The sequence below is a fragment of the Pelodiscus sinensis genome, chromosome 21 (assembly GCF_052426305.1).
Source record: "Pelodiscus sinensis isolate ZL-2025 chromosome 21, ASM5242630v1, whole genome shotgun sequence".
Taxonomy (NCBI): Eukaryota; Metazoa; Chordata; order Testudines; family Trionychidae; genus Pelodiscus; species Pelodiscus sinensis.
The window spans coordinates 27399758-27413631 of NC_143072.1; the positions used below are offsets into that span (position 1 = coordinate 27399758).

The window sequence follows — 13874 nt, forward strand, 5'->3', positions numbered from 1 at the left end:
CCCCCCTGCACCCTCCCCAGCTCTGCTTCCCGCCGTCCCGTTCCTCTTCCTGATCTCCCCCAGCCAGGGCCGCTGCACTGCCCCCCCGCCAGCTCTGCTTCCTGCCCCCCTTTCTCCCAGCCACCCTCACGGCCCCTGATCCCCCCAGCTGTGCTTCCCGCCCCCCCTTACTTGCAGCCATCCCTGCCCCCTCCCAGCCGGTCCCCCCTCCCCTGATATTCTGCGTCCAGCCCCGTTCCACCCGGCCCCCCTCCCCACAACCAGCCCTGCTTCCTGTTGGCCCCCCCATCTCCTCCGGCCAGCCCTGTTGCCCCACCATTAGCTGTTTCCAGGCCCCCCCATCTCCTCCCCTCCCCGGCCAGCACCACTCCCTTCCTAGCCAGTCCTCCTCCCCCTCACCCCCCCCCCCCGAAGCATATCCGGATTTTTGGGTTTTTTTTAAATGAGTACCTGGTAACCCCTAGCAGTGATCCAGGTCCTTGGAGTCTATTTTTTTTTCCACTCAACAACTTTGGTGTCCCCCCTTTTTTTTCCTTCAACAAAATTTTTCCCCGTCTTTTTTTTTGGGGGGGGGGGTTCAGTATTTTTTTTTCAGCCATCTGGCAACCCTAGGTAGCTCACATGAGTAGAGTGGGGCTACTGGAGGAGTGGGCACAGGGGGGAGAGAAGGACTGGTGGAGGGGGGCAGGTTGCAGGAAGGCTGAGGGCAGTGAGAAGGGCAGGAGTCAGGACAGCAGAGGGAGCAGCAGGCACCAGGGGAGCTGATGGAGCAAGGGGAGCCACGGCAGCAGAGGGAAAAGGTAAAGGGTTATAAGATATTTATTAATAACTTGGGTGGCACATTGAAACAAGCCACATGAACTCAGTACTGGTGCACAACACAAAATTCATTCTGCTCATGGGAGGAAACTTTTAGAGGGACGCTTCCCCCAGCCTCTCTGCTCCCGAATTAATGTCACACACATTGGGGTAATGCAATTGCAGGATAGTTGCATACAGGGGTGGATGAGAGTGCTGTGGGGCCCAGGGCAGTGCCGCGGGGCCCAGGGCAGTGCCGCAGGGCCCCGGGCAGCAAAATTTCACGGCCCCCCCCTTTGACACAGCGCATGCGCCGTGGTGCCAAGGTGCATGCGCGGGGCCTCGGGAAGTGCGGGGCTCAGGGCAGCCGCCCCGCTCGCCCTGCCCTAAATCCGCCGCTGGTTGCATAAGGGGAGCTTGGTGGGGGCCAAATTAATTCCTGTTGGTAGGAGGATGGTGGAAAAAGTCCTTGGGGGGGTCACATGACACCTTTTACTTCTGGTCATGTGTCACCTCCGGAGGTGTGGCCAATAGGGGTCAGGGGCGTGGCTAATGGGGATCAAAGTACATTTAAAAAAAATTCTCTGGGTGCACATCCCAATGAAATGTGCTGTGCATGCATATGCAGCTCACGTGTGGTTGCAGATATATGCAGACAGCTTCTTTCGCACTGACAGGCATGAACACAAAGATGAAGGCAACACTACACAACACGCAGGCCCCATTTCAGTCAGTTCTGCTGATATTAATAAAATGCAACATTCCCCCATTTCCGCCCTTACAACAGCACTTGGAATGAGCAATGACAGTCTAGGAATGTAACTACTAAAACGCATCTCAACAGAAGACCGTTATATTGACGACTTTTTTGTTTTGGCTCCCACCTGCGGGCTGTGAGAGCCCCACGTAAACCCAGACTGCACCACGGGCCGCAAACAAACAGGCCACATGCGGTTCACAGGCTGCATGAGTAGCCCTGGCCTATGTAAGGGAAGTCAGGGCCCATAGAGACACTTAGACACCCCCCAACTGCAGCTACCCCCTTCTCATTGGTTTGCACTGATGAGCTCATTGTGGGAACAAACCAGAGAGGAAACCCAGCCCTGAGGCTCATCCCCATGCACAGGAAGCCTGGATGAATCAGTCTCCTACTTCACTGAGTAGCCCAGAGAGAAGTTAACCCCCCGCCCTGTTATTTCCCTCCTACAGTCTAGCAGCTGCTTGGAGAGCAGAGGAGTCCTGGCCCCCCCAGGAAAGGCAGGGTGCTGCAGACCGGGGCCCCAAGACTCTTCGAGGTAGATGTAACGCAGCCTGTTGTAATACCAAAGCCCGGAGGTAACAAGCAAGGTAGAGGTAGGAGGGGAGGGGATAAAACCCCCACCCAGTCTCAGGTGCTTTTTCTGGATGCCCCATATGGTGCTGCTGCTGCTGCCTCTGGTGCCAGAATCCCATAGGCCCGTGTGGAAGAATGATGCTGCATGTGGAAACACACATTCCGCAGGGGCTGGCCATGAGCAGTTCTACTGGAATGTTTTCTCCCAAACACTTGCTGCAGGGCTGGTTCTGGCAAGTGCTTCCTTCTGCATGTGTTTTGTGGGGCTCTAGCTCTGGTAGGTATCATTGCATGGTGGTGTTCGGGGGAGGGGGGGTTCATTTAGGGAAGGAACTGTTGCATGCATCCATCATGTGGGATCTGCCCCAGACGTGCGCCCAGCCTGGGGCTGACTGCTAGGAGACATGCCCAGCCCCCTTTTGGTTCTGGGGAATAAACAGGCTGAAACGGTTTTGGTTCCTTCCAGCCCATGCTGTTCGCAATGCAGCATCTTCATGACCTGCATCACCCCCAGTTCCTGCAGCCCAGAGCCACCAGGCCCTTGCAGCATGCACAGGTGCAGTGGGACGTGCTCATAAAACCACCTCTCAGAGCCAAGTGCTTCTAGGAATTGTGGCTAAAGTACAAGGGTCACACTTCCCCCACCACTCCACAGGCAGCAGCAGAGTCCAGACAGCCTATGAGAGCCCGAATCCTTTTATAGCAGCAAGCAAACACTGGAATTGGCCCCCATGCGGGGGGAGAACAAGCACCACACACCTGTTTTACAGCCAGTGCTGGCCAAACCCACCGCCTGTTACAACAGGACAAAGCCGACTCAGACATTTCTTCAAGCCACCCAACACCGCGCCAACCCTCTGAGCACAGAACCTCGGCACGCCAGGCACAGGGAGCCAGGGCATTCCACCACGCCTCAGTTCTGGACCTCAGGCCTTACCCTGCAGCACAAAGCGTGACATCTGGGGGTCTGAATTCAGCAGGTGGGGGGAGGCAGTGAGAGCAATTCGCTGCCCCCCTCCAGCTGGCAGCCATCACCAAGGTGGCAGAGACCCTGGTTCTTACAGGGCCCAGCGCCCGATGGGGCCAGGAACACTCCCCGTCCCTCTGTCTCCTCAGCCCAGGACCGTGCACTTGGAATGGGACCAAAGAGCCTGCTTGTGGGTAGCAGCCAGCCACACACCCGACAAACTCCATGCACGAGCAAGCCCATTGCAGGAGTCCGCATTAGAGGAGTCTCAAAATTCCCTGGTACCCTGGGTTTCCCGTGTCCATCAGAAGGTCCCAAGCCCTCTACAGACGGCATGTGTCCCTACATTTGAGGTGGTCAGAGCCATGCCGGATGCCAGGCCGGGGGAGGGTGGGATGCCCTTAGTCCGTCTGTGCACGCAGGGATCTAGCCGGAGCACAGAACGCGGGGAGCAATCCCGCCGCCACATGGTGAAAGGGAAGTGAACAGCTCCGGCGTCCCGCAGCGCCTGGAGAATCCAGAGCAAGCTTCTCTGGTACGCTCAGGCAGAACCCAAAGGCCCATCCAAGCCAGTAGCCTGCCTGCCAGCAGCGGCCAGTCCCAGGCGCCCCAGAGGGAAGGGACCGAAGAGGGAGCTAGAGGGAAATGCTCCCTCCGCCTTGACGGGGACTTTGGTTGGAGCCGGTTTGTCCAGGGTTTGCTCAGCACCTCGCCCCCGTCTGGAGCTGCCAGGCTCCGTGGGAATTCAGATCTCCCCCAGGGTGGCGAGCGGGACGCAGGCAGGGCCACCGGCACCGCAGAGCCTGGGGCTAAGCCCTGGAGGCCGAGGGGCTGCCCTCTGCAGCTGGCGGGACTGGACACAGCGCCTGGGGGCCTCTCCATCCCACGCGTCCCTGGCTCCCACGGGGCAAGATTATCTGCTGAGCAGTTCTCCTGGGGACAAACTGGGACCATCAACTCCAGGTTCTCCCTGCCGGCCAAGTGGAGCTATCGGCAGGTGGGGCTGCCCCCCCTCTTCTTCCCACCCGGGAGGGGAACGTACCTGGAAGCCCCACAGCTGGCTGCCTGCTGAACCCAACATGGCTTCCTAGGAGAGGAGGGTCTGGGTATTTCATAGCCCGTGCAGACTGGCCCAGGTCTCAAGTGAAAGGTGACTGCTCTGAGCCCGGCCGACCCAGGGCTGCTGCTGGGCCAAGCCCCGATCCGAGCTGCACCCCCGAGCCTGGGCTGGACCCCCCTCTGGCAGAGGGCTCGGCTAGGGAAAGGGTTTGGTCAGAAAACTCGACCCAGCGCACTGCCACGCCGGGAGCCGGGGGTGCAGCGCCGCGCCCGGGACGTCCAGGAGGAAAAGTCTTTGCTGGGTCTGGGGCGCTGAGCACAGGCTGCCGGGCCCGAGAGCCCGATGCGCGAAGATGGCCCCCCTCCCCAGCTCCAAGCCAGCCCCAGCAGCGTAGCAGGAGCCCGCAGGACAGGACGCTAGAGGCAGCAGAGGATCCCGGACACCACCCCCAATACACCCCACCTCTCACGGCGGTCCAGGCGCAAGTCCTGTCTCCTGCGCAGGAGCCGGAGCCCAGCTGGGAAGGGCCCCCAGGTCACACCTGCCAGACACCCCCGCACCGCAGGCTCCAGCCTCTGGGCCCCCAAGGTCACTTTGGCATTTAAGGGCGACCCAGGAGCTCCCCCGGCCCTTCCGCACTCTCCCCCCTTCCACTGGGCTGGGGGTGCAGACTCTGGGTTGAGGTGGAGGGATTCGCGGGGGGGCTCTTGGCTGAGCCTGGGCTGCGAGCTCTGGGAGGCAGTTTGGGTGCAGGAGGGCCCCAGGCTGAGGTGCAGCCTCCGCCTCCGAGGGGGGCTCCCCCTAGACGACACTTGGGCAGCGCCTGGTCAGGGTGCAGCAGAGGTGAGGCAGGATCCCTGCCGCACCCAGGAGGGGCCCCCACAGCCCGGGCAGGGCGCACGCCCCTCTCCACAGGCACGGTCCCTGCAGCTCCCTGTGGCCGGGACTCCCCATTCCCCGCCCTGCAGGCGGGACCGGGTCCTGGTGACCCCTGCCTGGCCTGGACGCGCTGGCTGCTTAGGGTAGAGTGGCGAGGGCAGATAGGGAACCTGCTCAAGCAGCAGCCCTGCTGAACCGCCGGAGGGTCGCTGGGACAGGCCGGTCGAGCGCCCGACCAGTCGGTGGCTGCCGGCCTCAGGCAGCCCCGGTGCAGGGATCCTGACTCAGTTCCTGCAAGGAACGTCCCCCAGGGCATCCCGGCTGAGCTCCTGCAGCCTCACCCGCCCGCTCCAGCTGCCCCCGAAAGCGCCCGCGAAACCCGTCCTGAGTCAGCCTGCCCCGCGTTCATCTCCGCCCATTCCCACCAGCGTCTCGGGGGCAGTTCGCCCGTCGGCCCCACGCTGGGCCTGGACAGGGTTGCTCAGCCCTGCAGGAGAGGAGACCACCGGCCTCGCGTGCCAGGCAGCCGGGGCTTTGAGACCCCTCCCCGAGGAGCACACACTGCAGGGGGCCTGGGACCTGGGCGGGGAGAGGAGGGCCATGCCCAGCGGGGCAGGGACCAAAGAGATGTCCTGGGTTCACGCATCACTCCTGCGGCAGGGACAACCCGCGCCTGCCTTTTGTCACCTAGCTCCCCCCCGCAGCAGAACCCTTTCCGGAGCTCCGGCAAGCAGCCACGGCCGCCCCATCCCCCCAGCAGAGGGCTCAGGGGGCAAACAACGCCCTGAATTCCGGCCGCAAAGGCCTTGCACCCCTGCAGCGCCGGCGCCAGCTCCCCACAGCCTGCAGGGGGTCATAGACCCGGGGCCGCAGGAAAGCCCAAGAGTCCCCGTGGTGGCTCAGCGCCCTGCGGTCCGTCGAGCACGCTGCGGTGTGCTCCCCCGCCTGCAGGGCTATTTCTCCTTCTCCCGCCATGCCTCCCGGCTGGACTTGAGGAAGTCGCTGCGCAGCAGGCGGTAGAAGAGGACGATGTTCATGGGTGTCATAATGGCCATGCCCACCGTGCCCACGGTGTAGGTGGCCAGGGGGATGTTCTCGCGGTTCAGGACCAGCCAGCGGGTCATCCAGGCCAGCGTGGTGATGCGGAACACCGCGTAGGTGCCCAGGTTGACCATGCTGTTGAGGCGGTACCAGGTGGTGTGCGGCAGGTTGGCCATGAGCAGGATCTGGCGCAGGTGCAGGAAGATGGAGTTAATCTCCACCAGTAAAGCCACAAGGGCAAAGCCGATGTACTGACGGACCAGCACGGCCACGCTGAAGCAGACAATCACCTGGCCAAGAGAGAGGACAGGGGCTTCACCCACAGTCTGAACACCCAGGGCAGGGGACTGGCGGTGACCTGGCCCCCGGCCACCCCCCAAGTGGGACGGATGCTGGGAAAGAGGCAGCGGCTCCCCCTCCCAATCCTCTCTTGCCTGCTGGAGCCAAAGGGACATTTGCCTTTACCAGCTACCCCGGGGCCCCTCGTCACTGTCCGAAAGGCTCAGCCGCGCAGGGAAGCAGCCGCCTGGCGTCTTCGCCCTTTGCACAAGCCAGAGCAAGAGACAAGGCAGCAACTTTCTGTTTAATAAACTCTGGAAACCCCCCGTGTGCCATGGGTCTAACCAGCCCCCGGCATCCTGGAAAGATGCATCCAGGACTCCCAAATACCCCTGCCCCATAGGGGCCCTACCACAGCCCCCCCGCGGGGCTTGGCTGCTCTGTTCCCACGTCAGAAACCCTGCAGGGCCCTGCTCCCCACCGGCAGAGCTGGCTGCCCCAGACCCCCCACGCAGCCAGGCCAGGGCAAAGCAAGAGGGCGTGACTGGCACAACGCCGGGCACGGCTCGGCCCCGGGCGGAACAGCAGGACAGGCTCCGGGAGAGAGCAGCAGCTCCCCCGCCACTGAATCCACCCACGCTGCCCTCGCCCCGGCTCTGCAATGGGATTAGCTGCTCCCTGCCAGCTAAGCTCCCGGCTCGGCCAGAATTAGACGTATTATTGCAGTGGCCTTTCGACCCGCTCGGCGGCAAACCCAGCCGGGGCGGGCAGAGCAGCAAGTCCAACCGCGGCCCCCCCTCCCCCCCGAAACCTCCCAAGCCTTTCCGGGGTCCTACCCAGCCCCCCTATGGGGCCAGCCTGCCTCCCCTCCCCCGTTCTGCCTGGGCCCGGCTTCACCCCACTGGCGCCCCACACTCCCCTGCCTTTCCCCCTGGAGCTGGCTGGGACGCGCAGGCAGGGCTTATGCTCTCCGAGTACGTCCCAGAGCCTGGCGCACCCCTCCACCCGCCACGGGGGCGCCCACGGCCCTGCCTGCCCCGACTCCGGCCCACGGATCCCCCGCTGAGAACTGCGCCAGCAGCCAGCTGGAGTCAAGGCCTGAAAGCGTGTCCCAGGCTGCAGGCTGGACAGCTCCTTCGCTCTGCTGCGGGCAGGACGTGCTGGGGCCAGCTGAGACGGGCTGGGTCGCGTCCTGCACCTCCCAGCCCCAGGCCTGACGCCGGGAAGATCTGCACACGCAGCGGAGCCGAGTCTTCCCGGAGCCGAACTCGCTGCGCGGGGAGCAGGGAGATTCCGGGAAGGTGCGTGGCAGGAGCTGGCGCCGTGACCTCTCCTGGCACAGGGCCACGCTGTGCGAAGCGGCTCAGGGCGGGGCTGCTCCCGGCCTGCAGCAGGCACAGGGCGCTGCTTGTGTAACCCGGGGCTGGCTGGTTACCCAACAGCCTCAGCCTGGGAACCTGCAGTGAGCACAGGCTGCCCCGGCCCCACACGCCCCCCTCTGCTCAGGGCTGGCGGGTGGCACAGAACGCCGCAGGCTCACGCGCAACGTCCCAGCAGGGGCTCCCGGCGAGGGAAGTCCTGCCACGCGTCTCCCTGGCTTTTGTGCTGGCATCTCGCCCCCTCCTCTCTGCCCCGCTCCGGGGGCCTTGGGGAACACGTGCCCTTCGGCCGGGGCGGCTGGCTGGCTGGCCCCTTCCCCGCGGACACGCTCCTCGCAGAGAATTCCAGGCACCAGGACCCACCAGTCCGGCGTCCCGCCCTCATCCATCTCAGGCCGCAGTCCTCTGCCAGCTGCCCACCCTGCCCAGCTCAGCAGCACCTACACTGGCGCTGCCCTCCCCCTGGCCAGTGACCCCAGAGCAAGAAGCCCTGGCCGGGGGCGGCGAGTGTAGGTGCCCGGATCACTCCCAGCCATATGGATCCAGGAGCGTCCTGCCCCGTTTCACCAGGAAAGCCGAGAGAGGAGATCGTGCACCAGGTGGAACGGGCCAGCGGGGAGCGGGCTCCAAACGTCGGGCACCCAGGCCCTGGCAACCCACCAAGTGGCCCATCTTCACCTGGGCACAGCGCCACGCGGAGACTCACCACGGCATGATGGAAAAGCAGCTCCCAGGACTGGTGAAGCTTCTGATTGCACAACATGTCCACAAAGTCGTGGAGAAAATACCCTGCAGAAAGAGAGCGCCCGTCAGCAGGAATCCGCCCGCCTCGAGGCGCCGCGCTCACGGCTAAACCCAACCAGGGCCGGCCAGCTCTGCAGTGGGGCCCCAGGGAAGAAGGCCAGTCGGCACTGCAGGGCCCCGGCGTGCAGCTGCCGGAAAGGAAGAGCGCGCTTGGGCTCCCTGGGAACGTCTGGCCGCTCCCCAGCGGCTCTCCCTGATCCGGGCCCAGAGACGCTCACACGTCCAACGGCTCGCGGGCCTTCCTCTGCCACGCCTGGCCCAGGAAACCCACCGGCCTCCACACAAAGGCCAGCCCCAGCAGCCGCTCCTAGCGCCCTCTCTGCTGCCTGCCCAGTCCCTCCCTTGCCCCGGCCACGCTCCCAAAGGCCTCTGCTCCGGTTCAGCTGGGCCTCCTGGAAGGGTGGGGAATGGAGACACCAGCATCCACCCCACCCGGGTGCTTGGGAGAGGGTGTCCCAGCGAAGAGCCTTTCACCCCAGTAATTCTGGAGCAATCAGCCCGGCAGGGCGGGGCGAGAACCAGGCACCCCCATCTCCAGCCCTCCCCACTCGGCACATGAGGTCAGTGCAAGCCGCCGGCTTCACACGCCAGCCTGGCCGGAGCAGACAGGACGTGTGGCTGGGTCCCCCTCTGCCCCCCAGCCCCCAGCAGAGAGACCAGCAAAGCCTGGGGGCAGGACCCCGCCCCACTCGCTGCCAGGGCTGGAGCCCAGAAACCTCGGCTGGGGCAGGAGCGAGTCCAGGGCACGTGGCTGTTCGGGGAGCGGGCGAAGTGCAAACACGGTAACACCGAGCAAGACAACCTCTGCCCTCTCCACCCCGAGCCCGGCGCGAGCTCCCCCCCCCAGGGGACACGGAGCAGCCCGAGCCCGGCGCGAGCTCCCCCCCCAGGGGACACGGAGCAGCCCGAGCCCGGCGCGAGCTCCCCCCCCAGGGGACACGGAGCAGCCCGAGCCCGGCGCGAGCTCCCCCCCCCCAGGGGACACGGAGCAGCCCGAGCCCGGCGCGAGCCCCCCCCCCCAGGGGACACGGAGCAGCCCGAGCCCGGCGCGAGCTCCCCCCCAGGGGACACGGAGCAGCCCGAGCCCGGCGCGAGCTCCCCCCGCCCCAGGGGACACGGAGCAGCCCGAGCCCGGCGCGAGCTCCCCCCCCCAGGGGACACGGAGCAGCCCGAGCCCGGCGCGAGCTCCCCCCCCAGGGGACACGGAGCAGCCCGAGCCCGGCGCGAGCTCCCCCCCCAGGGGACACGGAGCAGCCCGAGCCCGGCGCGAGCTCCCCCCCCAGGGGACACGGAGCAGCCCGAGCCCGGCGCGAGCTCCCCGCCAGGGGACACGGAGTGGCCCGAGCCCGGCGCGAGCTCCCCCCCCCCGCCAGGGGACACGGAGCGGCCCGAGCCCGGCGCGAGCTCCCCCCCCCCGCCAGGGGACACGGAGCGGCCCGAGCCCGGCGTGAGCTCCCCCCGCCAGGGGACACGGAGCGGCCCGAGCCCGGCGTGAGCTCGCCCCCCCCACACACAGGGGACGTGGAGATGCCCGAGAGCCAGCGAAGCGACTCCCAGGACAGAGAGAGTCCAAAGTCCAGTTGTGGTGCGTCTGGTGCAGGGGCCCCAAGCACAGACCATGCACCAGTCCAAAGCTGCCCCCGCTCCTCACAAGCTGTCACGACAGCCCCAATGCGACCCGCCGGCCTCGCAGAAAACCTGAACTGCACTGGCACAACTGTTAGGGTGGGGGTGCTGAGCTGACCCCCTCCCTGTCCATACTCCGGGGCCAGCAGCCGGGACCCTGGCACAGCGCCTGGGGGTGCTGCACCCCTATTTCCTGCATCTAGTCCTCAAGCAGCCCCCCCACCCCCGGGCTCTTCCCACCCCCATACGCAGAAAGGCAGCACACAGGGCGGGCGGGCGTGTGCCTGAGCCTCTACCCAGTCCGCAGGCAGCAACTTTCCTCTCCAACTCGGGTGCAGGGCCTTGGCGGCAGCGGGTCCCAGAGGGGAACTGCCCGGCCTGTCAGCCTCTTTCCCGCAGGCTCTGCTGGTGAAGCCGGGGCCAGTCGCCTGCCATCCCCCGCGAGGGCTGGGGGGTCTCGGCAGAAGGCTCTCGCTGTCACTGCTGAATGGGGCAATTGTTGGGCAGCCTGGCGCAGGAGAGAGACAGCCCCGGCTGCGCTGGCTCCTTTGTCCCCGGAGACTCGGCGGGGGATGAAATCCAGCTCAGCGCCCAGCCGGCTCAGGGAGACCGAGGGAAGAACTTTGGGGCCAAGCGATCCTGAAGACCAAGGAACGTCAAGAGACGCGCTCCACTGCAGCGCCCGCCCCCGCCGGGATCGCTCCGGGCCACGCCGTCCCACAGCCAGGCTCACCTGCCCCCGCCGGGATCGCTCCTGGCCACGCCGTCCCACAGCCAGGATCACCTGCCCCCGCCGGGATCGCTCTGGGCCACGCCGTCCCACAGCCAGGATCACCTGCCCCCGCCGGGATCGCTCCTGGCCACGCCATCCCACAGCCAGGATCACCTGCCCCCGCCGGGATCGCTCTGGGCCACGCCGTCCCACAGCCAGGCTCACCTGCCCCCGCCGGGATCGCTCCTGGCCACGCCGTCCCACAGCCAGGATCACCTGCCCCCGCCGGGATCGCTCCGGGCCACGCCGTCCCACAGCCAGGCTCGGCTGCCCCCGCCCCCACCGGGATCGCTCCGGGCCACACCGTCCCACAGCCAGGATCACCTGCCCCCGCCGGGATCGCTCCTGGCCACGCCGTCCCACAGCCAGGATCACCTGCCCCCGCCGGGATCGCTCCGGGCCACGCCGTCCCACAGCCAGGCTCGCCAGCCCCCGCCGGGATCGCTCCGGGCCACGCCGTCCCACAGCCAGGATCACCTGCCCCCGCCCCCGCCGGGATCGCTCCGGGCCACGCCGTCCCACAGCCAGGCTCGCCTGCCCCCGCCGGGATCGCTCCGGGCCACGCCGTCCCACAGCCAGGATCACCTGCCCCCGCCGGGATCGCTCCTGGCCACGCCGTCCCACAGCCAGGATCACCTGCCCCCGCCGGGATCGCTCCTGGCCACGCCGTCCCACAGCCAGGATCACCTGCCCCCGCCGGGATCGCTCTGGGCCACGCCGTCCCACAGCCAGGCTCGCCCGCCCCCGCCGGGATCGCTCCGGGCCACGCCGTCCCACAGCCAGGATCACCTGCCCCCGCCGGGATCGCTCTGGGCCACGCCGTCCCACAGCCAGGCTCGCCCGCCCCCGCCCCCGCCGGGATCGCTCTGGGCCACGCCGTCCCACAGCCAGGATCACCTGCCCCCGCCCCCGCCGGGATCGCTCCGGGCCACGCCGTCCCACAGCCAGGATCACCTGCCCCCGCCGGGATCGCTCTGGGCCACGCCGTCCCACAGCCAGGCTCGCCCGCCCCCGCCCCCGCCGGGATCGCTCTGGGCCACGCCGTCCCACAGCCAGGATCACCTGCCCCCGCCCCCGCCGGGATCGCTCCGGGCCACGCCGTCCCACAGCCAGGATCACCTGCCCCCGCCCCCGCCGGGATCGCTCCTGGCCACGCCGTCCCACAGCCAGGCTCGTCTGCCCCCGCCGGGATCGCTCCGGGCCACGTCGTCCCACAGCCAGGCTCGCCTGCCCCCGCCGGGATCGCTCCTGGCCACGTCGTCCCACAGCCTGGCACAGCGGCCCTGGGGTCACGATCCCGCAGAGGGGGACTCGCTTGGGACCAGCTCTCAGGATGGTTTGCTGTGGGGCCACTTGGCCAGCCCCGCCCCTAGACGTGGCCTCCAGTTCACCTGCCCAGCCATGGCGTTTGCCTTGCTCCCTGCGCGCTCCATAGCGAGCCCAGAAAGCGGCCCTGTGCCAGGGCCCCGCGCCCGGGGAGAGAAGCCCCCAGAGCGCTAGCGAGACTTCCATGGGCCGGTGCCCCGCGGGGGACTCTCACCTATGGACACGCAGACCAAGCTGTGGGTGGCTGCCGAGTGCGTGCCGATCAGGTCCTTGGCCATCTGGGGGTGGAAATAGAACCTGCCCGGGAGAGACGCGGGTAAGAGCCCAGCCCAGCCCCTGCCCTTGCAGCCCCTGCTCCGCCCTGGCTGGGATGGGCCTGCACCAGCCTCTGCGCCCACGGCACCCCCCTGCCCCTCGGTGCCCCAGCCTCTCACAACGCCCCAAACCCCTTCCCCCAAGGCACCCCCACGCCCAGCACCCAGGCCCCTACCCCCCAAGGCACCCCCACGCCCAGCACCCAGGCCCCTACCCCCCATGGCACCCCCACACCCAGCACCCAGGCCCCTACCCCCCATGGCACCCCCACGCCCAGCACCCAGGCCCCTACCCCCCATGGCACCCCCACGCCCAGCACCCAGGCCCCTACCCCCCATGGCACCCGCACGCCCAGCACCCAGGCCCCTACCCCCCATGGCACCCCCACGCCCAGCACCCAGGCCCCTACCCCCCATGGCACCCCCACGCCCAGCACCCAGGCCCCTACCCCCCATGGCACCCCCACGCCCAGTCCCTGCCACCATCTGTGCCCCTGCACCCATGGCACCCCCACGTCTGGCCCCCACCATATCCATGCCCCTCAACACCCCCACACCCAACACCCCACAGCACCCCCACACCTAGCCCCAGCGCCCACAGCACCCACGTGCCCATCTGTGCCCCTGCCTCTCACGACACCCCCGCCCCCTTCCCCCATGGTACCCCCGCCCCCAGCACCCCGCCCCCATGGTACCCCCGCGCCCGGCCCCCTTTCCCCAAGGCACCCCCGCCCCCAGCACCCCGCCCCCATGGTACCCCCCCGCCCCCAGCCCCCTTCCCCCAAGGCACCCCCGCCCCCATGGTACCCCCGCCCCCAGCCCCCTTCCCCCAAGGCACCCCGCGCCCAGCACCCCGCCCCCAAGGCACCCCTTCCCCCAAGGAACCCCCGCGCCCAGCACCCCGCCCCCAAGGCACCCCTTCCCCCAAGGAACCCCCGCCCCCAGCACCCCGCCCCCAAGGCACCCCCGCCCCCATGGCGCCCCCGCGCCCCGCGCACCCCAGCAGCGCCCCGGCGCCGCTCAGCAGGCTGTGCGCGAAGGAGGTGCAGATGTTGCGCCACTTCCAGCGGTTGCGGAGCGCGGGGCGCGGCGGGGGCACCAGCCGCTCCAGCCCGCGGCTCAGCAGGCGGAAGGCGGCGAAGGAGCCGCCGACGAGGAGCAGCAGCGCCGGGCTCAGCTCCATGGGGCGCCGCGTCCCTTCCCCGCCCCGCCCCGCTCCGCTCCGCGCCTTGTGTAACTTTCCTGCGGCCCCAGCCCACGCCCGGCCCGCGGGCTCCCATTGGCCGCAGCGGCGCC

At 67.6% G+C, this 13874-nt stretch overlaps 1 protein-coding gene across 1 annotated transcript; it reads right to left on the reverse strand.

Moving 5' to 3' along the window:
• Nucleotides 1-803: 803 nt before the first annotated feature.
• Nucleotides 804-13833, reverse strand: TLCD2 (TLC domain containing 2). The gene is made up of 4 exons (XM_075904481.2): nucleotides 13577-13833; nucleotides 12479-12561; nucleotides 8443-8525; nucleotides 804-6368 (listed from the first exon to the last, which is right to left on the reverse strand). Exons 1-4 carry the CDS (start codon nucleotides 13759-13761, stop codon nucleotides 5991-5993), a joined length of 729 nt encoding a protein of 242 aa, XP_075760596.1. The 5' UTR covers nucleotides 13762-13833; the 3' UTR covers nucleotides 804-5990.
• Nucleotides 13834-13874: the final 41 nt, after the last annotated feature.